Genomic DNA, 25817 nt, shown 5'->3' with positions numbered 1-25817 from the left:
CATATTTATGGTGCCCTGTATTGGGAAATGCTGGTCTTTTCCATTAGCAAAGCCATTTAATAAGTTCCTTTAGTTTGTGCAAAAGGAGCCGTTCCCGTGTGTGGCCAGATCGTGAGTCACTCGGCTGCGCCTTCTCTCCCAGTGCTTATCTTACCCTCCCCCGACGGAGTGTGTGAGCCTCACAGCTGCTGGCTGAGAGCACATGTGGGCCGCGGTCCGCCCCCGCCCCGGCAGTCCCGTGACTCCTCTGACGGTGCTTCTCCCCCAGGACATGCTGAAGAACACGTCCCGAGGCCACCCAGACCGGTTGCCCCTTCAGATGGCGCTGACCGAGCTGGAAACCCTAGCGGAGAAGCTGAACGAGAGGAAGAGAGATGCCGACCAGCGCTGTGAGATCAAGCAGGTCGCCCAGGCCGTCAACGAGAGATACCTGAACAAGGTTGAGCGGCCCCCCAGTCCGTGCGGGGACCTGCTGTGCCCTGGCTAACACGCCGCCCTTCCTTCCGACACTCGCTACTCACCTTCTGGAAGCTTTGTGCTGACGCCCCGGCCCCGGCCCTGCCTCTGAGGCCGATGGAGGGCATCCGGCTGGTCTGGCAGGCTTCCTTGGGGGAGGGGCCTCCCGCCTCCGCGACAGCCTCGCGGGGTCTGAATCTCGCTGCCAAAAGGCGGTGTTTCCGCTCAGAGGGTCACGACCAAAGCGGAGGGGGTCACATTCGTTCTCACCTGAACCCGTCCGTGCTCGGACTAAGCTATGGGAACGGGAAGGAGCCGCGGCGGGAAAGCAGTTTCTGGGCAGAGCTGCGTTTCTGCTCTATGCGGGCGAGCCCGTCCGGGGACAGCAGCCTGGGCGGACGTGGACTTTGAAACCTGCTCACAGCCCCGGTCCACGGGGAGAGGTTTGGTGTTGAGTAATTCCGTGTCGTACCTACGTCGCTAAGGTCATTTCCGCTTCTGTCTGTAGGGCCAGTGTCCTCCCAGTGACCCCCCAAGGGTTCACGACGAGAACTTTAATGCGTTTTGAGGAACAGGTTTTTCCTGACTTTCTTAATAATTTGATTAGGAATTTCTGTGAGCTGAAGGTAGCATTAAGCACTGGGGACGTGGTTTAGGACCCTGCTTGGCTCTGGTAACAGCGCTTGCAGACGTGTGTGGGGCCCCGAGTAAGGCTGACGAGGAAGGGCTGCGTGTCCCTCGCTGGCGATCCCGTGCCTGTGCGCACGGCCTCGTCCTCCCTGTGCACATGTCGAGAACAGACTGACAGTGAGGACGGCCGGCCGGCCGCGGACGAGAGTCTCTAAGGGCTGGGGCTAGTACTCGGGCAAGTTGTTTAAGGAGAAGGCGTACGGCTGACGGGTGAGAACAGGTGGGCCCCCCGTGCCTGGGTCCGTGTCTCTCGGCTGGAGGAGCTGTGTAAGGGCTGTGGTGGTCAGACTCCCCTCACTCTAGGTAATTCCAAACACTGAAACCACAGAGTAAAAAGCTGCTTTCAGCACTCCACGCAGTGCACGCATACAGGGTGATCGGAGGTGCGGCAATTCTCCGTATAGGGGAAAACCTGCAAAGCCTTGACGCTCTGTGCTCCTATATTTTGCAAGACTTCCGCTCACGCTTTCTGTCCTTCTGACGACCTCGGTTGCGGGGAGCGCGTCAACTGTGACTTTGAATGTTCAGCTTCTCAGCAGCGGGAATCGGTACCTCGTGCGGTCGGATGACATGATCGAAACCGTGTACAACGACCGGGGAGAGATCGTCAAAACCAAGGAGCGCCGTGTCTTCCTGCTGAGCGATGTGTTGATGTGTGCCACGGTCAGTGCACGGTGAGCGGGGGCCTCACCCAGGGGTCCGCTGAGCGCCCACGTGTGCACCAAACCATGGGCTGCTTGAACTCGTGCTCTGAGTGGCAACAGCATGGAACTGGCCTGTGAATCAGGGCTCCCTCTCCCAGGGGGCCTGGGTGCTGGGCCTCCATGAGCACACCCCTAGATCAGAGCCAGCATGATGCCTGTGGGCCCCCCATGGTGGCCGGCCCCTGGTCCCGTGCAGTCCCAGCACAGGTCTGGGTGGGTGATCCTCCAGGGGCTCACCCGGCATGGCCCGATTCCAGCCCCACCTTCTCAAGGCTCTGGGAAGTCACCCCGTCTCGCTGAGCCTCATGCACACACTCTGTAGGGTCCTGGCGGGGAAGCTGGTGATCCCTGGGACTCTGGGGGTCCCGCTGAGGAGCACCATGAGACATGTCAGCCTGGCGCCCGGCACGGGGCTGTCTGGTTACTGTCAGTGTTTGTTATGGTTCCTCCTCGTCCTCAGTGGCTCTGAGACAGGTACAGAGTAAGTCTGGAAAATATGCCCTTTTTTTTTTATGTTTTATTTGTTAGCGAGAGGGGAGACAGCATGAGTGGGGGTGGGGCAGAAGGGGAATCTCAAGACACCTTGCTCAGCTTAGAGCCTGGTGCGGGGCTCGCTGTCACGACCCCGAGATCATGACCTGAGCCAGAACCAAGAGTCGGTTGCTTAACCGACTGAGCCGTCCAGCCACCCCCTAATGTGCCAGTTTTAACGACAGCCCCATGTCAGGACGTTGCTTGATTCATACCCAAGGCTCAGCCTTTATCGTTAAACTTGCCGTGGCCACACTCGGACCTCTGGAAGCAGCCACGCTCGGCGTGGTTTGGCCACTGCCTTCACCTGCGTGTGGAAAGGAGCAGGTCACTGAGGCGTGGGCTGAGCCTGGGGGCCTGGAGAGGTCTGAGCAGTACGTCCCAGCAGGGAGTGCCTTCTGCTCCCTGTGTTCCCACCCTGAGAGCCACTTCCTGCCACACGGAAGCTAATGGCACAGACTGGTTTCCAGGCCTAACGGTGCAGGAAGCACCCCCCTCCAGGGGAGGCGGTGAGCTCTCCGCACACACTGGAAAGATGAGGTCACACGGTGAAAGGACTTTGTGGACAGCGAAGCGCGGTGCACACGTGGGTGTTTCCTGTCCCACGGGTTTGCTGTTCGTACGCAAGCTTTGTCTGAATGTAGCGGGAGGGCTGCTCGCCGTCCTGCGGGGTCCCGGGGGCGGCCCAGGTACATGCTCCAGCACATGCCCCTCAGTCAGTTTGGGTCTTTGGAAAAATTTTATGTCATTTTTAAAAACCTGAAGCTGATAATATACTTTCCAGATGAGCAAGAAGTGGACAAACCCTTAGAAAGGGGGTTAGCTGTGTTCACTACCAGGGTTGTTCCTAAGAGTAACGCCCCGGGCCGTGGCAGGGAGGCCAGGTTCCGACAGCCTTCTACGAGGTGAGGAAACGGGACGCTGTTCCGTGGCCACTGAGATGTTCTGAGCGACACTCCCGGGAGGCGGTGCAGGGAGGAGCCACCTCGGTCAGGCCCCGAGGATGATCAGAATAGGAAGATTCCCCCAAACCTCAGTAGAAGTGAAGATTTTAGATTCAAACACAATGAGTAGACATTGGGGTCGAGTTCTTGGGCTTCTCCATTTTTACGTCCAGAGCCCGCGGAGCCCCTAGAGCACACAGCGTCTGCGCGTAGCCTTCTCCTCCTCCCCCTTGGCCCGCGGACCAGACGTGGAGAAGTAAGGTCTTCCGACGTCACAGCGACGTCGGGCAGCTCGGGCACCAACACGTCCAGCGTTTCGGTTGGAAGTGCAGCGTCTGGACTTTTGGTTATTCCTGTGTACATTTTGACTGGAAAAGATACGTACATCTTGCAGGAAGCAAACTGAGCAGTGACCAGAAGTGGGGAGCAGTGATTGCCCCTGGTGGGGGAAGGGGGGCTTCCTGGCCACGCGGAGGACCTCAGGTGGCTGGCGGCCTGGCAGCCCAGATGGGTGCTGGTCACGCAGGTGTTTGCTGTCGTATCTTCCCCTACGGAGCAGGTGTGGCTCGTGGGGTCTCCGCACGTAGACCTCATTGTGTGGCCCAAAGAAGAAAATAACCTGCACAGGTCATGAAATTGTTTTATTTAATTTTTACCTACATATTTTCATAACGGAGCCTGATGGCAGGATGTGACTTTATTAGACGAGGATCGCTCTCCCCGGGAGTAAAGCGTTCCGATGTGAAGCGGACATTTCCCCGATAGCAGCCTGTGCCGGAGCACACGAGCATCTGCCCAGCCGTCCGTCAGGGAGCCTCTGGCTTGTCCCCTTTAAGCATTTGTGGAAACGCGGGAGCTTTTGGGAGATAAGCCTTCAGTCTTCCCCCGTCCCCCTAGATTAGGCAGTGAAGGGTTCCTGCCCTCCCCTGCGCGGTCCCGGGGGACCCAACGGTGTGTTTCTCGCCCGAGTGTCAAGGGCGACAGGTATCCTGACTTCTGCGGGGAGGGATGCTAACCCGCGGCCTCCTCTTTCAGCACCGCGGACAGCAACGCCCTGGCGTCCCCCGGCCGGAAGTACTTGTTGAAGTGGAGCGTCCCTCTCGGACGCGTGGAAGTGGTGGAGTATGGCAGCAGCGACGGGGCTGGAGAAAACAGGTGCCCCCCCGTGCACCCCCCAGAGAGCCTGGCGGTGGTCGCCAACGCCAAGCCGAGTAAGTGACACTTGACTCATGTGCGTGTGTCTTGCGGCCGCGTCAACACCAACCTCAGAGGCCGTTTGCTCGGCTTCCGCAGCGTCCGGGGCCCCCGGGGGGTGGTGGGGCTGTTGGACGAGACCGTCCTCGGAGCCCTGTTTTGCGCCGGCTGGTACACGTCGACGGAGAGCCCACCGGCCCCTCATCTCTGAGCCCACCTCACTGGCGTGCACCCTTTGGGTTAGCAGGGGAGCCGCATCCTGTGGGACGTGCTGTCTCCCCAGGTTTGTGATTTCCGTTCTGCGTTTTCCCACTCAGCAGGGAGGGTGCTACCTCCCGTCTCCCGAGCATGCATGGACGTCCAGCAGCGTGGGGACCTTCGGTCGTGGGCGTGGCTCTGCCGTGCACCCCGGCATGGTGCAGCCCCTGCTCTCCCGCAGCTCCCGGGGAGGGGGTGCCAGGTGCTTGGCCGAGACGAGCCACGGGTGTCCTGACACTGGCAGTGCTTCTGCAGCTGTGTGACGTGTGTGATCTTTATTGCTGAAGGGTCTCGGGACTGGAGAGTTTGAATGTGTTGTAGTATTCCTGACTTTCTCCTACCATCTCTCTTTTTTATTTTATTTTATTTTTAAAGATTTTATGTGTTTGACAGAGAGATTTCATAAGTAGGCAGAGAGGCAGACAGTGAGAGGGAAGCAGACTCCCCACTGAGCAGAGAGCCCGACTCGGGGCTCGATCCCAGGACCCTGAGACCATGACCTGAGCCGAAGGCAGCGGCTTAACCCACTGAGCCACCCAGGTGCTTCTGTCTCTCTTTTTTAATGCAATTAAAGCCTGGCTGAGTTTCACCCTGGCGCCGGCCTCTGCCCCAGGCGTGGAACACACAAGACAGTGAGCGGGGACCCGCAGTCGGCCTTTTCATACATGGAATGAGCCTTGATATTAAATGTTCGTGCCATAAATATGTGGGACAGCCTCTCTGATGACTTTGTTTCTGCGCGTTCAGAAGGAGGTGCCTTTAAAGCCCGCAGCTCTCCCGGCCTCTTGGGCCCATCCGCTCGGACTCCCGGAACAGGCCTGAGGAGCATCAGGTCTTATAGTCTGGGAGGTCTCCCGTTGTTCTCACTCATGTGACGGTAGCCGTCGGTCCCTCAGGTGGGGATGAGCCTGGAAGACCGTGTCCCCAGGCCCCGTGTTACGGGTCCTATAGTCCTGAATCACTGACCGCCAAGTCCTTATAGGCATGGCCGATGGGCTCCGTGAAAAATCAAAGTCCCAGAAGGTGTCACAGTTTCCATGGCGGGAATGTCCTGAGCGGGCGGGGAGGGGGTTCTCCCAGACGGACGCGGGTCTCCGGGATGTACTCACGTTCCACTTGCGAATCTCGAAAGTTTGGAAAAGTCCATGTAAATTGCTTGGCCGAATTGGGTGCAAATCCCAGGTGCGTCTTGGTTTTGCAGACAGCACCGTGCCTTCCTGTGTTTGTAACAGCAGCAATGTTAGAAGGTATTCGCGGGTGAGATTGCCTCCTTGTGCTTGAGTCACCGCGGAGAATCACTGACCCGCGGCTTTGGTCGTAGAAGGGACACTGGGCAGTACAGCATCGCTACGTTGTCTTACTTGAGTTTTTATTCATAACTTCCATGGAGCTAACACAGAACGAGATTCGAATCCGTTAGCAGCATGGGAAAGCTGACCCTGAAACAACTCCGGGGTGAGGGGCAGCAACCCCCGTCCGTTGAAAATCCTCATCCATGATTTGACTCTCCAAAAACTTAACAGTGAAAACCTGCTGTCGAGCGGAAGCCCCAGTGAGAGCAGGAGCAGCTGGCGCACGCCTCGCACGATACACGGATCCTGTCCTGTGTTCTCACGGGACATCAGCGAGGGGACACACAGCGTCAGAGAGGACATGGTACGACACGTTCCTGGCGCGGCTGCAGGTCTATCAGAGCAACTTGCGTAGGAACGGACCTGGACAGGTCAAAGCCGAGCTGCTCACGGTGGACCGGCCCCGGAAGAGCAGACACGGGCGCCAAAAACGTTCCCACGAGCTTCTGTCGGTGACGGCAGGTGCAGTTCTCATTGTCAGCGAGAAGAAAATGTGTCCTTTGGGAGAGTGTCGGGTTTTCTTCGTTCTTCAGTTTAAGGAGGAGTTTGATGCGACATCCTAAGTTCAAGAGACTTGGGAGCGTGCTTGGGGCTGTACACGGTTGTGTTCTGACTTGCCCTGACCTTTCCCGTCACTCCCAAGAAGCAAGCGCTAGCCTCGTGAGCACCGTTGTTCGGGGGCGTCTGTGTGGACACCGTCCTGAGGAGGGGGGTGAAGACCAGACCCGTCTGCCGTCCACTGAGGTGTGTTCCACTCCGTGTTGCCGGTGGAGGCCGCACGTGGGCGTCACTTGTGTCACCGCCCGTGCTGTGGCCCGTGCACAGGCGTGCACCCTCTTTCAGTGCGGCCCGTTACCGCGGTGCCTTACTTTAGGGACTCAGGGTCCTGGTAACGGAGGGGTGCGCGCAGACGTCATCGGCACCGAGCTAGCCCTCGTCCCCTTCCCACTTCGGGGCTGGGCGTGCGGTGGCGCCCCGTGAGTGTTTGTTGGGCAGATGAAAAGAAAATTGGAATCACCGTTGAATGGAATTTTTAATGAAACTGCATCTTTCTACCTACCTGTTTATCGAAGTCCTGTTCAAAACCCAGTGCCGCGTCCTGGCGACCCCTTGACGAGTAAGGGGCTGACGGTGCCTTCCGACGCCCCAGGAGATGGATGCAAGGAACAGCTGATGTGCTTGGATACGGTCCTCGACAGAGCCCGGGGCGCAGGATGCTTCGGGACGGTTTTCTCCGAGCCACCGCTGGAGCTGGTTGTGAGGAGGAGCGGGGTTTCGGGAGCCGGAGGCGGGCGACGCGCCTGTTGACTCGTCGGTTCCTTCCGCTGGCCTTTGTCCGACACCCACCCGGAGCACGGAGGGAGCTTGTGCCCAGGGAGCGCTGAGGGTTTTTGTGACTGGACCCTTCCAGCCTGTGGTGCTCCCTCGGGATTCTGGAGGACGGAGCCTGGTCCATTTGTGGGTCCAGGGCCGTCCACAGGTGCAGGAACCCCAGGAGGCTTCCGGGCTGTCTCGGGATTGCGTGGGCCATGGCGTGGCACTCGCTGTGGCTCTCCAGCCAGCGGCACTGCTTTGTCCGGAAGGAAGGGCCCAGACCGGGCGGCGTGGCGCTGTATGGGCCGCAGACCCTGAGACACCGCTCGGCAGAGCCCCTTCCTTGTACGGCTTCGTGGCGCGCATGGCCGGACGCAGAACAACAAAGTGTGGAGTCAGAGCAGGAACACAGAATAATCGCCGATCGCTCCGTAAACTGTTTCTGGAGAAAGGAAGACAGGACGGCGGGGACTGGCCCCGCGTCGGTAGTGCTGGTGTTTCCGGGACGGAGCCTTGACGTGCTGTTCGTTCCCCGTCATGAGCAGACTGTGGCCATGAAAGGGTTGGATTGGGAATCGTCCGGACGCAGCATTCCAGACAGGAAGGCCTCCGGGAAGCCGTGTTCTGGGCCCCGGAGTCCAGGAAGGGGCGCCTTCCCGAGCCTCAGGTTGTCGTGGGGCCCGTGCTCTGTTCCTGTTTCTGGAACCCGTCACTCATCTCAGCTCTGCGTCGGACGCATTCCTTGTGTAAGTGCGGGGTTTTAGCAGGCTGTTGCCATACAGCTGCGGGCAGTGGGGAGGCCCGTGGGCAGCGAGTCCGCGGGTCGGGGGGTCCCAGCACCCGGCCTCCGTGGGAGCGAGTGTTCTCTGCGTTCCTGGATTAGTGCCGCACCCGAGCTGTGCGGACCCCTGTCTGCTGGTTTTCCTGTCCATGGAGGGGATCCAGGTTTTAGCTCTAATTCCTGAAATGATGTCTGTGGAGTATGTGGCCCTCTAAATGCCTTCTCGGTTAAAAAATTTCTTTAACAAATTGAAATGTGCTAATTCTGTGTGTTGGAAGACTGAACTCCAGCCAGACCTCCGTGGGGCACTTTCAGGCTTCCGGTCAGGGACAGGGAACGGCAGGTTCACTGGCAGGAAGGACTGTCCCGCCCACCCTGCCCACACGCCTCCAGCAGTGAGGGTCCATGCATTGTTGGGGCCAGACCAGGAGCTGCTCTTGCATGTCAAGTCCAGAATTTGGATCTCCTTCCCACCAGCCTGCGGACAGCGAGCCGTGCTGCTCCGTGCATAAACCCGCGTCTGTCCACGAGTCATAGCTAGCTAGGCCATCTCCACTGTCTCCGGAGTTTTCTAGAAGGGCTTCAGATGCCCCCACAATGCTGTTGTTCCTTCTGGTTCTCCTGCATTTGTCACCCTCGGTTAGTTTGAGACGCCAGGCAGGAGTCGTTGCTTCCTCAATAGCCGTGCGACTTCTCTGCCGTGTGGATGACTGAGCTCTGAGCTCAGCGTTGGGGAATTCAGTCTCTTGTTCTGCACTGAAGACAGAGCGCGGGTGTCACGGCCTAGCAGCCGGGCTACAGGAGCCGGTGAGGTTGCCACCGTGGGCCTCATGGGAGCCGCACGCATGTGGACGTGCTGGTAAGGAAGAGCCGTGTGAGGAGCGGATGGTCACTGGCCAGCTTGCTCCCTTTGTTGTGAAACGTCCCCAAAGCACTTGATAGGCCATCAGTCGTAGAATTTGTCTAGATTAGTCCTGAAAAATCAGGCCTGGGAGAGGCATAAAGATCCCAGTAAAAATGGCTCAGAGGGCGTTTCTGAGGACTGTTAGCTCCCCCGGCGAGGAGTGAGTGGTCGGATGTCCGCGTCTGGAAAGCTCGCGGTGGACGCCCGGCTCCGTTTTGCAGGCAGACGCGCGTCCGCAGACAGTCCACACTGGAGGACGGACGAAGCCCCGCACTCGGCTGGGCCGTGTGCACGAGCAACGTGCAGGGCGCCTCGCACACCCCCGTTGAGAGTTCCCACATGCAACGGGGTGCCCGAAACCGGCCGGGGCGCTTGGTTTCCTCCGGGCTGGCCCTGAGAACTGTCCCAGCCCTTTAGGTTTTATTTTCTCTCAGCGGGGGTTTGTCCCTTAGAAGAGCGTCTGCGCGTAGCACGTGTACTTGCCTCGCCTGGGAACCGCTGCCGACCCGCCCAGCCCGGCCTGGTGCTGAGGGCGGCGTCCGCTTCAGTCACGCTGGCCTCGCGGAAACGGACCCAGGAGACGTCCTTATCCAACACGGACAGATCTGCTCCCTGGCCTGCGGGTCGCTGGCGGGGGCCCGAGGCCGTCTGTTTCTGTGAACGCGGAAGAGGAGGCGGCTGTGACCGCGTGTCCCGTAAGGGGTGGGCTCCGCGTGAGACGTGGCGTTGGGTCCTGCCTGCGTGTCAGTGTGGGGCCTGTGTCCTCGCCGGGAGGAAGGGGCACGGGGCCTAGTCCTGGGGGGTGAGGAACATTTTCCCCCGGCGCAGAGGTGGCCCCGAGGGGGGGACGGGGCTCTTCCCCTGCCTGTCGCTGTTCTTCTCTGTGTCCTGTGGTCCCTTGGAGAAAGGGCACTGGGGAGCCCATGCTGGTGCTGGAGGACCCGGTTGTTGGAAATTTGGCTTCAGTCAAACGCAGTGTCAGCAGTGTGTTAGAAATGCAAGTGACAAGACGTCAGCCAAACCCAAAGTGTGAGAGGCTCTGTGAGGTAGCGCACCGGCCGTGGTCCTGATGTTCAGGTCCTGGAAGACGGGCGCCCCCGGAGCTGGCCTGGCCTGGAGTAGAGGCAAGTGCGTGCGGGGCTGTGGGTCGGGTCCGGGAGCAGAGCACGAGCTCGGGGAAGCTGGCAACACTGGAACACGGCTTGCGGGCTCGCGAACGGCGTCCTGTCCACGTGACCTGGCGGGTTTGACGACGATGCTGTGGTTCTGTGAGAGTCTAACGTCACGGGACGCGGCGTAAAGGGCGCACACGGGGACAGTCGGCATCTTTTCTGAGTCTGAAGTCCTTCCAAAATGAGAAGTTAGAAAAGGAAAATGCGCAGGATGCTTGGCGAGAGCCCCTTGTTAGGCATTCTCGGTCCCGCGGCATCTTACCCTCCGGCTCGCGCGTGGCTTCACGTGGCGCCGTGTGCTGCTTCGTCCGCAGACCAGGTGTACGTGGGGCCCGGCCAGCTCTATCAAGACTTACAGAATCTGCTGCATGACCTGAACGTGGTCGGGCAGATCTCGCAGCTCGTCGGGAGCCTCCGAGGGAACTACCAGGTAACCGGCGGGCCCCGCGGCGCGGAATTCCGTGTCCACATCCGGGTCGCCATCACGGCGAGGCCGGGCCTCCGGGTTCCCCGCGGAGGGAGAATCAGGCTGATCTTGAGAACCAGTGCGATGGCGGGGGGTCAGGGGGAAGCGTCCTTGGGTCACCTCACTCGCAAGCAGACTCCAGTCTCCATCCCGTTTTGGAGACACCCAAGCCTGGGGTAGGGGGCTCGTGTTAGGAAGGCGCTATGGGAGGCTGGTCTTCCCCGGGCTCCTGCCCCAGCCGCACTCCGTCCTCCCTGGGAGCCTGCCTTGGTGAGACCTTCACCGCGCACGCCTGTCTCTTCGCAGAACCTGAACCAGTCCGTGGCGCACGACTGGACGTCGGGGTTACAGAGGCTCATTCTGAAGAAGGAGGAGGCGATCCGGGCCGCAGACTGCTGCCGCATCCAGCTGCAGCTCCCCGGGAAGCAGGACAAGTCAGTAGTCACTCGGCAGGGCGGCCGTCCCGGGCGGGGCTCAGAGAGCGGCTCCGCGGCCCCGTCGGGGGTGGCGTGGGCAGGGCTGGTCCCGGGATCCGCGTTCTGTGCGTCGAGTGCCTTCCCGCTCCCCCGGCAGGTCGGGGCGGCCCACGTTCTTCACGGCCGTGTTCAACACCTTCACGCCCGCCATCAAAGAGTCTTGGCTCAACAGCCTGCAGATGGCCAAGCTCGCTCTGGGTAAGACGGGCCGACCCCAGCTCGGGGGCATGTGTAGGCGGGGGCCACGGGCGCATCCCGATGCCGCTTCTCTCCGGAGGGTGGTGTCCGTGCCCAGCACGAGAAAGACCCCGGCAGTAGAATCCCTGCGCACCCGGCAGAATGTTCCTGTTTCTGTTTCTGTTTTTTAGTATTTATTTATTTATCCGAGAGAGAGACTTGTGAGTGAGCAGAGGGTGGGGGAGACCGGCAGACCCCGCGGAGCAGGGCGCCCCGTGCGGGGCTCGATCCCAGGACCCCGAAATGACGACCTGAGCCAAAATCCACAGTCGGGTGCTGAACCGACGGAGCCCCCCAGACAGCCCAGAAGAATGTTCTCAAACAGGAAAAATGAACCCGAGCAGGAGTGGTTGTTTTTAAAAGGTTTTATTGATTGTTTGAGTGAGAGAGCCGGGGAGGGACAGAAGACAGAGGAAGGGAGGAACCGGACGCGGGGCTCGATCCCAGGACCGGAGCCAGAATCCACAGGGGAGGGGCCCACTGCACCCCCTGAGCCGAACAGGCCCCCCGCCCCCCAGCGGGAGTTGTTTTTACTATATCTGCTTTATAATGAAGGGATTCTAGGAAAAACAGGCCCTGACTTTTACATGTGGCTCAGCCCCGCGGGAGGCCCAGCCCCACCGGTGGGACATCCTGCTTCTCTGCCCCACAGTGAGCAGGTCGCCCCTGAGCGGTCCCTGGAGAGCCTGCCCGCATGGTCAGGAAGGCCCCTGGTTCCTGCTGCCTCGAGGGGCCTTGGTGATTCTGTTTCCGCTCCTCTGTCCGCAGCCTGTGGTCTGTTGAGCCGTGAGTCAGTCAGACAGGCCTGTGCGTATGTTGTTCACACACGGTGTGTGACCCCGAGCACACCGTGACACACAGGCCCCATGTGCTGTTGTCGCTAAGTGAAAATAAAATACAGAGGGAACACGGCCCGGCCGCTGCTCGCCCCAGGGCCCAGGGCTGCACTTCCTGCCGGGCGGGAGCCTCCCCGCCGCTGCCTGTGCCCCTCTGTCTCCCGGGACGATTGCATGGTTTGTCTTGTACTGGAGGCTGCGAGCCTGAAACGGCCCACTCTGATGAGAGCGAGCTGAACCCGAGAATCAGCCCCTTTCATCCCTGCAGAGCCGAGATGGACAACTTGCTCTGTAGCAGAGTTTCTCTTCGCTTCCTCGTGCTTTTTTCTTTTTAATTCTTATTGTCACAGAGAGAGAGAGCACAAGCAGGGGGAGCCCTAGGGAGAGAGGGAAGCAGGGTCCCCGCTGAGCCGGGAGCCCGACGCGGGGCTCGATCCCAGGCCCCGGGATCATGGCCTGAGCCCCCCGCAGACGAGTCACCGACAGCCGCCCAGGCGCGTCTCCCTCGTGTGTTTTACTCCGTGGTTTTCTGCCTGTCGCGGCAGCTCTCCCTGTGCCCGTCGTATTTGAATCTGAACATCTCCGTTGCGTTGAAGAAAGACAAAGATGAGCAGCTCCAGCTGCTCTACGGGGCAGTCTCAGCCCTCGCGTCCTCGCGGTTGGGGGCAGCGAGCAGCAGACAGGACACGCTTCTCAGAATAAAGCAGTGACTGTCCAGGCCTGCCTTTGGGAGGACAGCGTGCTGTGCTCCAGCAACCGTGTTGAGCTCTGCGGGCTGGCGTAGGCTGTGATGTCCACGTCTGGGGCCCACGGGGCCGGGTCAGCCCACAGGTGGCTCAGGTCTGCCCCTGCCCGTTTCTCTTCACACGCCCGCAGAGGAGGAGAACCACATGGGCTGGTTCTGCGTGGAAGATGACGGGAATCAGATCAAGAAGGAAAGACACCCTCTCCTCGTGGGACACATGCCGGTGACGGTGGCCAAGCAGCAGGAGTTCAAGGTGATGGACGGGGGGCCTGGAGGAGGGGTCCACTGTGCATAGAGACGGTGCCTCCTTGTCTGGGTAGAGTCCCACGTGGTCTCCCCAAGTCAACTACTGTCCGCATTTCTCTGGGGGCATTTGTTTAGGAATTAAGGTTGCTAGAGGATGAGTGTGAAAGCCGGCTTTGCTGCCCAGTGGCCGTCTGGAGGTGGAGGTTCCTCGCATACCTGGTACATTCCAGGCATTATTAGTTACATGAGGGCACATGTGTCAACCCCAGCGGTGTTCAGTGTCCACAGTGGGTCACAGGGAGAGGCCTCATGTTTGCGCGGAGTACAGCAGGCTTGGGCTGACGCGGGGTTTATCCGTGCGCCCGGCTGTCTGTCCTGGCACCGCAGAGGATGTGTTCAGAGGCACGTGGCTGTGTCTTTGTGTGTGCGACGAGCAGAGACATTCTGTTCCTACTTCTCCTTCCTGGACTCTGGCCGACACTCCGCCCCGGAGGTCCCGGGAGGGCAGAGGGCGGAAGGGGCGGTGCGCCCCGTGACGGACGTCTGCGGCACCTGCCGGGGTCTGAAGATACGAGAGTGGAGACTGACGTTTGCCTCTGAAAAGCGGATTTCTGAGGCTTACACCCACATCTGTTCTTTTTTCTGTTTTAACCTTTAAAAAGTAATAATGTGCCGTTTCTGTGACTAAGTGTCAGAAGTCTGTCGTCCACTCAAGACACTGTGGTCTGGACGCCTCCCGGTCCCTTTCTGACGTGTGGGTGTTTGATATCTCCCCATTAGATTGAGTGTGCGGCCTACAACCCAGAACCCTGCGCGAACAGCGAGGCTCAGCTCGATCCCCTGGCCGCGGCGCACGGCTTCCTGTGGGTAAGATGCTGCGCGTCGGGCGCAGCTTCCCAAGGAATCTGTGGCCATAGCTGGTGTGGGCTTGAGAGGGTTCCAGACCCTGCGGTGGTCGCTGTGTGCGCCGGGCTTTGTTTATAAACACGAAAGTCCCAAACCACCCACGAGGGGACTGAACGCTTTTGGAAAAATGTCCAATTCTCAGGAATTAAAATGTTTCTTTTTCATGTAAAGCTTTGTGGGGTAGCCTCAGCCCAGAGACAACCAATTTAGCTAATATGAGAGTAATTTAAGTATTTCTTCAATTTGGGTGGTTGAATTGCATGGGACCTTCCCCTCCATCTAAGACAGTGCTGGCTTCTTACACTGGAAACTTTGCAATTAAAATTAATTTGTTCCAAATGAAATACTGCATTGGAATTAGCTGCCATCCAGTGGGCATTTCTGGTTCTTTCCAAAGGAAGATGGTCCTTGTGTGCTGTGTCTGAGGTCTCCCCGGGCCCCCCGGACCTGCTGCCTGACGGGTGCCCCGCTGTCCTCCAGCGCTGTGCCCTGCCCTCGGGTGACCTCTCCCCTTCCCCACAGCCCCAGCCTCTGTGGTCGGGGCTCCTCCCCGAGCATCGAGGGGGAGCGGCCCGAGGAACCGGGTCATTCCATGCGCCCAGCTGCAAGGGAGGATGGGCTTGTTTCCCTGAGGTTTTCGTATTTTAGCAGAGAAGTCCTCCGTCACTGGGACTGTAGTTGGTGACTCATTCCCTCTCCTGATCCTGTTCCCACCTGCATCCGCGCCGGCCGGAGCAGGGCTTCATGGCTGGGCACCCTTCCCTGGCAGGACGCGTCTCTGTAGCGTGGAAACGCTGTAGTACGAGTAAGGGGGGGTGGTACCCCCAGAGGAAACGGGACCCCGGAGCCCTTGCCCCCAGGCCGGCTTTCCCCGCAGGACCCTGAGCGCTCTGTCCTGGCAATGCTTCCCTTAACCAGATCTGACTCTTTGCCACTGAGAAAACAGTTGGACCTCACGTTGGGCACGAAGCCTGTGGGACCCGGCAGATAGATTCACGGGAGTGCCCACGGCCAGCCAGTGTCTCAGGGCCACGGCACACCGCCTTACGCTCACGCCGGTGGCCATGGGAGGCGCGTGACATGCGCTCTTTTTGTAAGTCCTTGTTTTCTGGGGTGAGCCTGTGTGGCGTGGGGTCGACTCTCACGTGCGTGGAAGCCTTCGTGCTATGCCGAGCAGGCCGCCACTGCTGCGTGGCGCTGGGACGTGGCTTCTCCGGGGTAGAAAGAGGAATTAAAAACAATCCCAAACTGTGCTCTTGTTATGAAAATTAAAAGGGAAAGTAACCCCATTCGTTGAAAAGAAGAAGCGGGCTCCGGTAGCAGACTGTGTCAGCGGCTCTGGAGTCTGGGAGGAGCGTCCGTTCCCGTGGCAACCCGGAATGTCCCCGCGGCACTGGGCACCGGAGGCAGGGGATGGTGTGCCGTGGATGCCCAGACGCTCCTCTCTCCTCCCCAACCCCCGACCCAGATCGGAAGCTGCACCAACCAAATGGGCCAGATCGCCATCGTCTCGTTTCAAAACTCCACGCCCAAGGTCATCGAGTGCTTCAACGTGGAGTCTCGAATCCTGTGCATGGTGTTTGTCCCCACGGAGGAGCGGCCTGCGCAGCCCGAGGCCGCGGCCCGGGGGGCGCTGGGCGTGCCCACCGTCTGCCTGGGGACTGAGGAGGGGAGGTGAGCCGCTGCCGGCACCCCGAGAGGAGCTCGGGCAGTGGGGACGGGCGGTCACCTGCCCGTCTGTTAGGGCTTAGGCCACATGGCAGGAGGCCAGGTCGCCGCCCGTGGGAGTGACCTCAGGGGACCTCCTAGTTCCGCCGTGCGGTTTCCCCCTGCCTGTCTCTTCCTGTTTTCCGAGCGGCTGACTGCTCACGTCTGGGGTAGGACAGGGCCGTGGTCTGGGCCGTACGCGGGCGGAGTGTTGGCCTGTTCACAGCACGCCGCGGGGTTTTCCTGCTGTGAAGTCACCTCGGAAGAAGTGGCTTCTTCATGGTTTCTCCTTCGCAGCAGTGGGACGAGATCGGGGTGGCGGCCGCGTTCCCATGCAGGCTGGGGCGGGGCGGGGCTGGGCCCTGCGGGAGCTGCCGGTCCCCCGAGCACACGCTCACCGGCTCCCGGTCCCCCTCGCAGCATCTCCGTGTACAAGAGCAGCCAAGGCTCCAAGAAGGTGCGTCTGCAGCATTTCTTCACGCCGGACAAGTCCACGGTCATGAGCCTCGCCTGCACGCCCCAGAGCCTGTACGCCGGCCTGGTCAACGGTGCCGTGGCCGTCTACACCAAGGCAGAAGGTAAGCGTGTCTGTACCGTGTGCCCGTCTACACGTCCACTCTCGTAGTGTTTCTGGGGGTTGGCTCTGCACGGAGCTTCACGTCCCTGGGTCACGTCCCCGTGTCTGTCACCGTGCGTCCCAAGGTACGTGCGGCTTCCTCAACCCCGAGCGGACGGCGTGAAGCACCAGCATCCCAGCTGCCAGGCGGGAAGTGGTTTCAGACGTGGGTCTCCCGGCTGACGTGTTCCCGTTCCACCGAGTACTGACGTCCACACGCGTCCTTCTCCTGGTGGGCGGGACCCGGCCTCCTCGTGGTCCCTGCCATCACGCAGGCCACGGGGCTTTGTTTTCTCAGGTGGGGGAACCTCAGGCCGCCCGTGGGAGTGGCGGGAGCTGGTCTGCACCAGCCCGACAGCTGGGAACCCCGAGACGCGTGCACCGGCCGTTGCCCCCACCCCCCTCCCCACCCCCACCCCAGGCTCCCTCTTGTCTCAGGCGTGACCCAGCCGTCCGGGGGGTTCAGGGACACCAGAGGGGCACAGCGGGTCTGTAGCCGCCTGGGGCTGCGTCTCCCAGCTTGGGGCACTCATGATGCCCAGGGAGCCCAGGGAGGCGCTGGGTCAGAGCCTCTGCAGGGAGGCCACGGGGCCAAACCTGAGGGGGGCCCGTCGTCCGGGGGAATGGGAGCCCTGCCGGGACACCAGGGCCGCTGCAGCCCCCCAGGAGGGGAGCTGGGAAGGTGGGAAGGAGCGGGGTGGCCGTGGCCGTCCCGTGGGCAGGGGACAGCAGGTGTGCCCCGTGCAGTGAGTGCCGCGGCTGGGGCATGTGGCTTCTGTGCAGCCTCGGCTGCGTTTAGAGAGAGAAGCGCGTGTTGATTCAGGTACGATGAATAGTCACCGTGGGACGCTGTTTCCTCTCCCCGTCGGCTCTGGCTGGGCGGCCGCGCACACGGGCTCCCTGCCCTCCGTGTCCTCGCCAGCGCTCATGACTTGTCTTTCTGCGGACGGCCGTTCCCACGGGTCCCGCTTCTCTGCTGCACGTCTGACTAAAACAGCTGTTCTCCGCAGTGGGAGGCTTGCCTGGCTGGAGGCCCTCACGCTTCCACTACTGCTCAGCCAAGCTCTGTTGCGAGTCTTCAACTTTTTAAGGAGCTTGAAATCTGGAAATCTGTAGGAAATTGCCAGATTTTTAAGTGTCAGCTCAATACGTCATCGGCATGTCCTGTGGCCGCCGGTTGGGCAGCCCGGTGCAGCATTCAGGTGGGCAGTAAAGACTCCAGAAAGAGGCTGTCCCCAGGCAGCTGGTCTGTTGGCTAGAGCTGCCACCTGCTGCCCAGGGCCCAAGGCTGTGCCCTCCCCAACGCCCCAGGGGACCTGGCATAAGAGCATCTTTTGGACTTAACTGCAGCATAGAAGTGTTCCCACTGCCGCTGAGTCATAACTTGAACGTGCGTCTCGAAATGCAGAACGTGCCTCAGGGCATTCTGGAATCTGCGCGCTCGGCTTGGGACGGTCACTCACAAACAGGGGTCGGATTAGAAGGGTCGGCGGTTCCTGCAGAAGCCAGGAGCAGCCCTCGGTGTGCAGCCAGGACCTTGCCGCCTTCCGTGTTCAGAGGGCTTATTCCAGGAGGATGCGGGGCCGGACTCAGAGCTGTCGTTGTGTTTTTGGCACGACGGCTTAAGTGATGGTTACCTGAGGAACTGAAGCATCCGTTTTACTGTTTCCCAGGGTAGTCACGCCGTCACTTTGAAAACGTTGGTCAGCTCTGGCTTTTGATGTTTTCTGTGGCCGTCCCTGTCGACTCGCACTTCATGCCCAGTGGGACAGGCCCCCTCAGCAGGTCTTTGAAAATATTTTCAAACCAAACTATTTCATCCCTGCCCGTGTGTTGGGAATGCAGGGGGAGTTCCCGAGAAGAGGAAAGCCTCCTCAGTTCTGGCTTTTTATTTTTTGAAATTCAGTGAAGACGTGGTGGGTCTTGATACACCGTGCGTGGCGAGGGGAGTTTCAGAGGGGAGAGCCGGTGACGGGGACACGTAAAACTGTCCCATGCTGTCTCAGGTGCAGAGCCTTCCTGATGACCGAGTCATTCTGTGCGTGTCGCTGTAGGCGACAGGACTCGCCGGACACGGCTGTGCCGGGCGCTGTGCCGAGCCTCGGATCGCCTGTCGCCCCTCACACTCTCACGCAGCTCTGGGGGCGCGTGGCAGAGTTGTCCCCGTGTTGCAGAGAAGGAAGCCGAGACGGGGTTGGGTGGTTCGTACCGGGCGGCCAGGCTGGGGTCTGAACGTTGCTCCGTGCACCGTCACTCCGGTCGCCTCACGGCGAGGACGCCCGCTCTGCGAGCCTGGGACACCCAGACCCACGCGACAGCCTCGGAATTACCAACAGTATTTTGCTTGTTGTTTAACACTGTCTGTGGGGTCCGGGCTGGTTTGGTTGGTAGAGCCTGTGACCCGAGACCCAGGCTCATGGGTTCCAGCCCCAGGGTGGGTGTAAGCCTTCCTTAAAAACACCAAAGGACAAGCAAAATGTGGTCTGTGATCCTTGCACGGATAGCAGAGTTTGAATGAAAGTAACTTTCTCTTTTAAGATGGATCCTGGAATTCCGACCCTCAGGAAGTGATACAGTTAGGCGTCCTGCCAGTTAGGAGCCTCGTCATGGCAGAGGACGCACTCTGGGCGGCTTCCGGAGGCCTGGTGTTCACGATCCGCACCGACACGCACACAATAGAGGTGAGTCGTCTTTGGTGAGTCTGTGGCCCGGGAGGGATGCATTTCCGTTGAGCTGCGACGCTGGTGGTCAGGGCATCCCCGGCCCGCGGCCCCACCAGCAGGACGGCCCTCCGTCGAGGCGTCTGCTTAACCAGGTAATGCGGCTGCCGCGCAGCCGTGTGTCCGTGGGAGCACGGAGCATTCCTGAGCCGCTAACAGCCACAGACGTTACTGCAAAAGATGCATTGAGTATGAATGTAATAGAGGGTCTTCGAGGACATGGGGAAAATCGACCCTGGTCAGGGGCCCTTCCGGTCAGTGCAAGCTTGGTGTTACTCTTAAGGGTCAGGAGAGAGCCCGCCCCGTGGGTCCAGGGGCCGAGCGCAGGCCCCGGGTCTTAACCTCCTCCACGTTCCAGATGGAGGAAATCGTAAAACATAAACAAAGTCACAAACTTAGAGGGAAAGCAGTAGAACGTTCTCATTACTCTGCCGTGGGGGAGGTTTTCAGGGCATGACCCATGCTTAGAAGTTGTCATAGTAAAGAAACAGTGAATGTGGTAAAGTTGTAGAACATTTTTTGTTCCCATTTGGTACGTGTATGTGTTTGTACAAGAAGAAAGTTTTGTAAATGACAAATGCAGAAAATAGTGTCCATCTCTGTGACCAAGCGTTAGCGTCCTGAGAAGGAGGAGTTCTTCTAGAGGACAGAGAAGCCGGGCCGTCCGCCATCATTCCGCGCCTCCCCTCACAGTGAGCTCAGATAATAATTATTGCTTTCGGCCAACGGAATGAGTCAGGTCCTGACTGGAAATCCCACCAGCATGCGAACGGCCCTTGAGATAGGAGGCCGCTCGGGGAGGACCCCCGTCGTCCGTGCATACGCGCTGCGGGCACCTTGCCGTGACTGGTGGGAACCTCCACGAGCTCTTTGTAAACTGTAGACATTTGGACTTCGGAAGACGTCTGTCCACGTTCTCCCGGAGAAGGACCGTCGACGCAGCCGGGTAGGACCTTCAGCCATTTTGCCAGCGCCCTCTGAGACGTGTTGTAAGACACGCGTGCAGCCTATTCTGGGACACACGTGGTGGCGTGTTCTGGGGTCTCAGAAGATGGGATGTCAGCCTGCAGCCCGGAGCCCCCGCAGGAGCTGGAGGGCGGCCGACAGTGGTCAGGGGAGCGCTGGGTCTGTGCAGACCGGGGTAGATCGGCTCTGACCACGTGAGCCCAAGGACGGCGGCAGAGGAAGGGAGACCCCAGGAAGGTCACCAGGTGCCACACTCAGACCCGCGAGGTTCAGACGCCTCCTGTTGGTCACAGGTGGCTCTTCTGGGTTTCCTTCTGGATGTGCGTCTCCAGCATCCTGCAAGCCCCTGCCTCCTGAAGCCGACAGGTCAGAGCTCTGGCCTTGCCATGCAGTTGGCAGGAAGAGAGCAATCGTGGCTTTGATGCCAAGATATGGAGGGCGGGACAAGAACAGTGTAAATTATTCCCACCCGAGAACCCCATGAGGCCTGGCTGGCCCAGCAGAGCCGGGATCCCTAAAAGGAGATTTCTTGGAGCATCTCGGGTGGAGACGGGTGTGGGCGCGTCCGGTGGCCCGGTGGGAGGTGCACTTGGCACAGATGTGGTGGGAACACCCAGGAGTTGGGACTTCTCTCCCCCGCACCTGGAAGCTCTCAGAGGAGGCCCCTCGGGGTCACCGTACTGGGGGGATCCCATGGGAGGCATTGTGTCTGGCTGGCTTTCTCAGGGGCGCACATGTCCTTTCTGTTGGGACGGCCCGTGTTCTCTGAAGGTCAGTTTGCTGGCAGTTTTGGGGGCTGCTGCTGGAGACCACCTACGTGGAGGAGCCAGCCGGGCCAACCCCACAGGGCCCGCGGGCCCGCAGAGAGCACAGCTCTGGGAAGACGCGTGACTGGCCACGAAGTGCAGAAAGCGTAGCGGCAGCTGTCACGGACCCCGGCTCTCCCGCACGGTTCAGGGAGCACCGCGCGGACCGTGCGCGACCCCCGCACCCCCACACTCCCGTGGCATTCAGGGAGCATGGCGTGGAGGTGCGTGACGTGACCAGTTAGAGGATGGAAGACAGACAGCAGGAGACAAATAACATGAAGGTGGGCGGGACCCAGCAGCACTCGTGAGAACATTCCAGAAACAGTTCTGGGCCCCACCCCGGGCCTGCTGGCGTCGCTCGAGGGCCAGCAGCCTATGCTATGGTGATGTCTGGGGTTCCTGGTGGGCAGGGCTGGCCTGTCCCGGCAGGGGCGAGGGGCACATGCGGGGATGCCCGCCAGTCTCCGCAGCCTCCCATGGTCCCCCCGCCGCCACCGTCCCACTAATCAGCCCCACGGGCAGACATGTGGCTGTGGGGCGTAGTGACCCTCCGCTTCCTCAGGAATTCTGTGCTGGTCCCCAGAGATAGGAATGGAACTTCCTTCGCCGAGAAGTCCGCGGAAGGGTGAGGCCGCGTCTGCTCCCGTGATGGGCGTGGAGGGGGGTGGTCCAGGCCAGCTCGGAGAGTGGGGTCCCGCCCCGTCTGGGTCTCTCTGGGCACAGGTGACAAGGGCTCTGCTCCCGACCGTGGCGGAAATGTTCGCCCCCGGCTGGGCTTCCAGTGGGCTCGGCAGGGCGTGGCTGGGTGAGGGGTGGAGCCCGGCGGCCGCTCTCTGCGTCGGGCAGGCACACAGCACGTGTGAACACGCCTGCTCGGCGGGGTGACGGGCTCTGAGCAGCCCCCGTTCCGTGATGCTCAGGAGCAGCCCGGCAACCAGAGAAGCGAGCCCGTCTGCTTTCCCTGCCCTGTGCAGGGTCGCGCCGGATTTGATGGGCTGCGGGGATTAGGGGCTGCTCTGAAGGGGCGGCATCTTGACGCCAACTCTGCAAACTTCACCCCTGCTCGCCCTTCCTCCAGACCTGTCAGGGGTGCCCCCCGCTGCCCGCCCAGGCTTGGCCCATCCTGGCTCTGGCCGAGTTCCCCCTTCACGGGTCCTCGTGGCTCAGGGCTGTCAGGATGGGGTCACGGGGCAGAGCTCGACCAGATGCTCAGGAAAGACCTGGCCCCACAGGGAAGTAGCAGGTGGCCTTTGGGGACCAGGCCAGGGCTGGGGGCAGACCCAGAGACCCGTGGGTCACCCACGAGCGCTCGGAGCAGTGAGGTCAGGCAGGCCTTCCCAGGGCTCTCCCGAGGCCAGGGCACGGCCTCCATTCCCTGCTCCGGGTTTGGGGAAGGGGGCTGCGGGCCGCACACCAGCTGCCCTTCACGATCCCTGACCTTCCAGCTCCCCTGCTCCCCGGCAGCTTGCGAGGGTCAGGGTCCCTAGGAAACACCGGGACTACTGCTTCGGAGCGGGACGAGTACCGTTTGGTCACTACCTTGTGTCTTGGGGACAGAGGTGTCTGTGGCTTTGGAGTGGTGGTCCCCTCGCCGTAGGTCCTTGGGGGTCACGCTGGGCCCCTCTGGAGTGCCAGCTGGACGCTCACAGTCAGGGCGGCTGTCTCACCTGGCTGTTCAGTTGTGGCGTGGGGGCTGGCAGTGGCCAGCGGTGGCTGATGGTGACACCGCGGTAAGTCTCTGGTTGTACCCGGAGCCCCAGGCATCCCGTCTCCTTGATTTCCCCAGAACCAGCTGGAGGCCCACCAGGAGGAGGGCATGGTGGTCTCTCACATGGTCATCGCTGGCGTGGGGGTCTGGATCGCCTTCACCTCTGGGTCCACGCTTCGCCTCTTCCACACGGAGACACTCAAGCACCTGCAGGACGTCAACATAGCCACCCCCGTTCACCACATGCTGCCAGGTAATCGGACCGGCCGGGGGGTCCCAGGGGAGAAGGGGGCGTGCTGCACAGGCCCGGCCCCTTCCGGGCAAGGACACAGGGTGAGTCTGTGCCTCAGCTTGGTTCCCGTAGGTCAGAAGCCCTTCACCGTAGACGTTGCTTGTAGTTGAGCCCAATGAGACCAGATGAGGGGAGCAGGGACCTCACGTGGAAGAGCAGACAGGAGGAGAAGACTCACTGGGGCGGGGAGGGCTCTTGGGGGACGCCAGAGACGCCGCATCTTGGCTGGGAGCCCCCCAGGCACAGAGTGGGAAGGGTGCCCCCAACAGGGGGTAAAACAGGTGCAGGTGCAGAAGTGGAACTGTGGGGACAGCAGGTGGCTAGTGTGTGGGTGTGCGGCTAGTGTGTGTGTGTGGCTAGTGTGTGCGATCGGCTAGTGTGTGTGCGACCGGCTAGTGTGTGCGTGCGTGCGACTAGTGTGTGTGCGTGCGGCTAGTGTGTGTGCAGTCGGCTAGTGTGTGCGTGTGTGTGACTAGTGTGTGTGCATGCAGCTAGTGTGTGTGCAGGTGGCTAATGCGTGTGTGCATGAGAATGAAGTGCACATGCGTGGGGCAAGTGTGTGCATGTGGCTGGTATGTGTGAACATGAGCTACCTGTACATGCACGTGTGTCACATGTGCAGCATATACAGAAGCGTGTGGCCAGCGTGTGTTCAGGCTGTAGCCAGGAAGCACAGGCAGGCAGCTGGCGTGTGTGAGCATGTCATTAGCAGGTAGACACTTGGAGGGAGTGTGTGGTCATGTGGCCAGTCTGTTCGCGCTTCTGGCCAGCGTGTGTTTCTGTGTCACGGAGCTGATACATACGAGTGTGTAGCTAGAATATTCTCCCGTATCTGGTGCGTGTGAGATGTAGATAGTATGTATTTGTTACATGGAGCTGGTGCATGTGTGTAGCTGCTGAATGCGAGCACGTGGCCGGCGTGCGTGCAGACGCGTGGCTGCTATATGCATGCGTGTAGGTACTGCGTGTAAGCACATCACTGGTGTGGTGCAGACCCCCGGCCGCCCCCTGTAGGCTCGTGGCTCATGTACATGAGCACGTGGCTGGGACCTGCAGGCGTGTCGCACGTGTGTGCACAAGCAGGCAGCAGCTGTGCTGGGGGAGGGGGTGGAGGGAAGGAAGAGCCTGGCAAGGCTGAGCCTGGAAGGAGCATCCGGCAGCAGCCGACGGAGGATGTGGGGGAGGACGGTGGGGCCCCGCCTGTGGTCCGGGGGCATCCACGCGGCCGCGTGAACCCAGGGAGAAGCAGAGTCCCCTGGGGCAAGACTGATGAGGGGAGGACCGGCCAGAACGTTTGAGGTTTGGGACCTGGGTTTCTTGGGAAGCACACAAAATCATCAACAGACATGGGGTCACAAAATGCTCGTTTGGGAAAACCAGGCCACTGCCCTGGGTGCTGCTGAGCAGAGCAGCCTGTAGGAAAGAAAAGGAGGGTCTGGGGCGTGGACGGGGAGTCGGGAAGGGGGCTGCAGTTGGGGAATAAATCCCGCCCGGTGCGCCAAGAGGGATGGGGCGGGGCCGAAAGTGTGGGTCGGAACATCAGATGCCGTCCGAACGTCAGCCAGCAGCCTCCGGAGGAGAGAGGAGTGTGCGGACTTGGAAAGAGGGTGTGTGAGGAGCCAGGAGAGCCCTCCGGTGTGCGTGCCGGGAGGCCAGGAGGGGAGCCAGGCAGGGCACGGCCAAGCTCAAGGCCCGAGGGCTGGTGTGTGCATGTGCATGTGTTGGTGCAGGTGTGTGCACGTGAGTATGGGTTTGTGCGTGTGTGCATGTATACATGTGTGTACACACGTGTGCATATGTGTGAGGGAGGAGCTTTGCTGCAGACGTTTGAAGATGTGGGAACCAGGGAGGTAAAGAGATTGAGATTAGATTATGGTTTGAAAAAGTTAACAGCAAAAGCTGACCCAGTCATGCCTGGTGAAAACCTCTGAGAAGTTATCTGGGTCCCCTGCCCACGTGGGCAGTAAAGCAAGTTGTCAAAATCCACAAATTCAGTGCCAGTTGTATTCTGGCCAGATACCCTGCGTATATGTGTTTATGTCTTTAGCCGTAGTTTAAAGGGACGGAGGGAGGCTGGTGGTCCCCGGGGCAGGTTTTGTTTTGCTCGTTGATGGTTGCTGGTGGTTGGTGGTTTGTAGTAATGTTGACAGTGTCCGCAGCTTCAGCAGCAGGTGCTAGAGGAAGAGTTACCTGTGATGCGGAAGAAACAGGATAAGGGGTCAAGTTCTAGAAAGGCTGGTCTCTGAAAGGGGAACATTGGTGTTGGATGTGGGGAGAGAAGAATATGGAACGGAGGGGTGGGGTGACACGTGTGGGGCTTGGTGAGTGCTGGTTGTGGGTGGCGTGCCGCAAAGCCAAGTTCACCTGCTGCCAGAACAGGCGATCCTGCGTTAGCCAGCCGTGGTCCGTTGGCTGTCGATCCCGGGTTAGCCAGCCGTGGTCAGCGGCGGCCGATCCCGGGTTAGCCAGCCGTGGTCAGCGGCGGCCGATCCCGGGTTAGCCAGCCGTGGTCCGTCGGCTGTCGATCCCGGGTTAGCCAGCCGTGGTCAGCGGTGGCCGATCCTGGGTTAGCCAGCCGTGGTCCGTCGGCGGCCGATCCCGGGTTAGCCAGCCGTGGTCAGCGGTGGCCAATCCTGGGTTAGCCAGCCGTGGTCCGTCGGCGGCCGATCCCGGGTTAGCCAGCCGCGGTCAGCGGCAGCCGATCCTGGGTTAGCCAGCAGCTGGGCCCTGCCCACGTGCTGTGGTTCTCTTCTGGGCTGGAGAGAGCCCCAGCTGGTGCGTGTCCTC

At 60.5% G+C, this 25817-nt stretch overlaps 1 protein-coding gene across 5 annotated transcripts in view; it reads left to right on the top strand.

Annotated features, from left to right (window-relative positions):
- Positions 1–25817, top strand: part of ARHGEF10 (Rho guanine nucleotide exchange factor 10) — an 81650-nt gene that overhangs the window by 50476 nt on the left and 5357 nt on the right. For all 5 annotated transcript variants that reach the window (XM_059156287.1, XM_059156289.1, XM_059156288.1 and 2 more), the window contains 12 exons: positions 269–439; positions 1675–1820; positions 4361–4536; positions 10615–10730; positions 11073–11200; positions 11340–11440; positions 13192–13313; positions 14087–14173; positions 15681–15886; positions 16340–16497; positions 19074–19216; positions 22817–22991. In XM_059156287.1, coding sequence (XP_059012270.1) covers positions 269–439; positions 1675–1820; positions 4361–4536; positions 10615–10730; positions 11073–11200; positions 11340–11440; positions 13192–13313; positions 14087–14173; positions 15681–15886; positions 16340–16497; positions 19074–19216; positions 22817–22991 — 1729 coding nt within the window. The remainder of the gene's footprint in view (positions 1–268; positions 440–1674; positions 1821–4360; positions 4537–10614; positions 10731–11072; positions 11201–11339; positions 11441–13191; positions 13314–14086; positions 14174–15680; positions 15887–16339; positions 16498–19073; positions 19217–22816; positions 22992–25817) is intronic.

Source organism: Mustela lutreola, chromosome 18 (assembly GCF_030435805.1).
Source record: "Mustela lutreola isolate mMusLut2 chromosome 18, mMusLut2.pri, whole genome shotgun sequence".
NCBI lineage: Eukaryota > Metazoa > Chordata > Mammalia > Carnivora > Mustelidae > Mustela > Mustela lutreola.
This window is presented reverse-complemented; position numbering and strand designations above follow the sequence as displayed.